Here is a 3597-nt window from a genome sequence, read left to right as displayed (position 1 = left end):
TGCTGGTTCTGTGGTGCCTTTTTTCCTGGGGCCAAGGGTGTGGGGAGGAGAGGGAAAGAGAGGGTCTGAGGAAATCAGCGGGGGTGGTGGGAGAGCAGCTGGAATGAGCTGCTGGAGCTTTTGCCGGAGGCTTTTGCCCCATCACGGCAGGCTGCAGCCCCTGGGAGTAGGGAGTTGTGTGTGTGTCTGTGTGTGTGTACGTACTGAGATGATTTACGTTAGTGAGACAGGCCTCCCTTGTGGTGCCCACACCCAACAGGAAAGGAAGCTGAGGTCTCAGGAAATTGGACTAGCAGGTACAAATCACAAATATGCAAGAAATATCGCAAGAACGTAACTTCTATTTTGAGCCCCCATTTTGCCTGAGTATCCTCTTTTTTGCCTGAGAGACATCCTTTGTCATTTGGGATTTCTTCTCTTTCTACAAGGGTCACAGCTGACTCTTGAGGATCTTAGATAATGGGAAGATGTTGGGAGGTTGTTTTCTGGTCACTGGGGTCCACACTGTGCCCATCCCCTGAGAGTTCCATCATTCCACCCTGGTCCCCAGTCAGCGGCATAGGCAGGCCATCCCAGAGTGCTTTCTTGTTCCCATATGCATAACCATTTTCAGTGCTGAGGCCCTCCCCGACTTCTGTGCTACCCACAAAGACCTGTGAGGCCTGGGCTGCCCAGACACACCTTGAAGCCATTTCTACTCTGGCGGCCTGCTCTGGGTTTTACTTGACCAACAAGGCATGAGTTGCTCCATCTTTCAGATCCTACAACTCTGTCCAGGGGTTTGGCCTAGGGAGTGGGGCTCAGGGCCTCTTCTTGGGACCCTTCTGTGCCAATGCTCTTACTGCATCCCCTCCTCTCTCTTTTCCCTAGCTTAGAGCGTTAATCTGGAGGTGGGGAAACCTACCTTTTACTTAGGTTTTCTCCCAAATCTTATCCGTGCCTTCGGTCTCTCCTGTTAAGACTTCAGAGCCTAGGCTTTTGAAGCTCAAAAGCCAGGAAAAATCCCTTTGTTCTCTGCTTTCTGCAATTCTGTCTCTTCCTTGGGGCCCTGAGCAGAGTGATATGGCCGACTGAATGGTGAGCCAAGAAGTGTGGGCTTGGTGTTTGTTCTGGTATCAGAAATATTAGTCCTTCATGTTAGGATGTTTAGAGTCAGGTCACTAGGATGCATAAACCCAAATAGCTGGGATTCGGGACAGGGTCAGCAGAGTACAGAAGGCACTAAGGAGGGACACAGAGCTGGGACAGACCTCACCCTGCTAGGGGGGGTCAGAAGGGTTTTCTGGAAGAGGGGGGCGGATTTGAGTAAGGATTGAATGAGTTTCTGTAATGCCAAGATGTTGGGAGAGGGTTCTTTCTGGTCACCATGTCCATATTGTATTCAGTCACTGAGATTTCTCTCATTCCAAGTGGTCCCCAATCAGTAAAGCACTTAGGACAGAATAATGCTTGGCCTGGTCTGTGGTCCAGTACATATTAGCTAAAGGTCAAGAAGCATCTGGACATGAGAGGGAAGAGCAAGGGGGAGACAGAGGCAGGAAAGACTGCTACTTGCTGGGGAACTGGGAATAGTTCAGGGAGCCCTGGACCCGGAGAGTGTGTGTGGATGGAGCAGGCCTGAGGCAAGCAGCCGGGATGAGGTTGGATGGAGAGGTGGGGTCTGGTTTTTATTCCATGGGAAATGAGCCATTGGAGGGATTTAAGCAGGAGAGTGGCATGATCTGATTGGTATTTTGTTTTTTGGATTTTTTTCTGATCGGCCTTTTGACAGCTAGTGCAGAGGGTGGATTCTGAAGGGAGTTTGCAGGGTGAAAGTCCGGTGACATAGCTGTTGCAAGTATTTGAGAGAGAGAGAGGGAAAGCTTGAGGAGGCAGTGTCAGTAGAAAGGAGGGGACCCATTTAGGATTCTCATGACTGACTGGATGTGTGGGGTGGTGATGGTCCAAGAAAAGGAAGGCAAATCTCTTGTGGCTCTTGGGTTGACTGTGCGATAGTGTGGCAGCCATTAGACCATTCACACATTTCTCAGTCTTCCTGCTCCTTCCCAACACATGGTGAACGTGCTTCGCCTGCCCCTTGATGTTGGCTGTGGCACGTGCTTGCGTTGGCGGATGAAGTAGATGTGGAAGTGAAGCTTAAGAGAGCCAGTGCAGGCTTTGTCATGGTGACCAGCAATGTTCCGGATGGTGGCTGCTTATCATCCTGACGCCCGGAGGGATGAAGACAATGATTCAGAGCAGACCCCACCCACCCAGGCCACTGCTAATGGACCTGCAGTGAGAATGAGAAATAAACCCTTGTGGGTTTCAGCCCCTGCAATTCGAAGGCATTACCATGATGGACCTAGCCTGCTGTGCATTATAGAGTTGAAGAGCAACAGGGAGGGTGGGACATTTTTCTGGAGAGCAGGTCTCCCCACAGCAGGGCTATGGCAGCAGCTTTCACCTCTGCGTTCCTCAGGCTGTAGATGATGGGGTTCAGTGAGGGTGTCACGACCCCGTAGAACAATGCAATAATCTTATCCAGGTCAGGGTCCTTGGCCTTGGGCTTGAAATACATGAAGGATATGGTTCCATAGAAAACCACCACCACTGTGATGTGGGCAGAGCAGGTGGAGAAGGCTTTGTGCCGACCTGCAGCAGAGGGCACCCTAAGGATGGTAGCAAGGATGAAAATGTAGGACAGGCAGATGAGCAGGAGCGGGGCCAGTGTCAGGACCACTGTGGCCACCATTAACATCAGTGCGTTGAGAGAGATGTCCCCACAGGCCAGTTTCAGCACTGCCAAGATCTCACAGAAGAAGTGGTTGATGATACTGTGGCCACAGAAGGGGAGGTTCCAGGTGAGAAGGGACTGCAGCAGTGAGTTGGCAAAGCCTGTCCCCCAGCTCAGCACTGCCATCTGCACACACGTCTGCCTGCTCATGATCTCTGGGTACCTAAGTGGCTGGCAGATAGCCACATAACGGTCATATGCCATCATGGCCAGGAGCAGGCACTCCGTGGAACCCAGCGCCAGGGTCAGGTACATCTGCAGGGCACAGCCAGGGAAGGAGATGGTCTTCCGGGCTTCCAGGAAGTTGACCAGCATGAGAGGCACAAAGGAGGATGTGCCACAGATGTCCATGAGGGACAAGTTGCTGAGAAAGAAGTACATGGGGCTGTGCAGGCGGGGGTCCAGCATGCTCAGCCCTATGAGGAGGGAGTTCCCCAGCACATTCACGGAGTAGATGGCAAGGCAGAGCACAAACAAGACCGTCTCGAGGTTATGGTGCTCACGGAGTCCTAGCAAGACGTATTCGGTCACAGCCGTCCGGTTTGCCATCTCATTCTCGCTCCTTCCTGTCTAGACCACACAGGTGTCAGAAAAAGCTCTTGCTGGCCTGGAAACCAAGCAACCTGACCGGGCAGGTCATCTCTGCCTCTGTGATTGTTTCACCATCTGAATAATGAGAAGATTGGACTTCAGGCCTGCAAGCTGGCCCTCTCAGCTCTGCAGCTCTGATGTAACTTAGGGAGATGAGACCCATTCTAGCCCCCTAGGATCCTCATTGTTCTCCCCATGGTGGGGGCAGGGGAGACAGGAGAGGAGGACTC

General features: G+C 52.2%; 1 protein-coding gene across 1 annotated transcript; it reads right to left on the bottom strand.

Annotated features, from left to right (window-relative positions):
• Positions 1-2232: 2232 nt before the first annotated feature.
• LOC112809557 (olfactory receptor 13C7-like) lies at positions 2233-3325 on the bottom strand. Its single transcript, XM_025852881.2, has one exon. It carries the CDS (start codon positions 3323-3325, stop codon positions 2360-2362), a length of 966 nt encoding a protein of 321 aa, XP_025708666.1. The 3' UTR covers positions 2233-2359.
• Positions 3326-3597: the final 272 nt, after the last annotated feature.

The sequence above is a fragment of the Callorhinus ursinus genome, unplaced genomic scaffold, assembly GCF_003265705.2.
Source record: "Callorhinus ursinus isolate GAN/ISIS: 27379988/994484 unplaced genomic scaffold, GSC_fseal_2.0 scaffold42, whole genome shotgun sequence".
NCBI classification, from domain to species: Eukaryota; Metazoa; Chordata; class Mammalia; order Carnivora; family Otariidae; genus Callorhinus; species Callorhinus ursinus.
The sequence above is the reverse complement of the archived record's forward strand: the minus strand, read 5'-3'. Positions and strand labels throughout refer to the sequence as shown.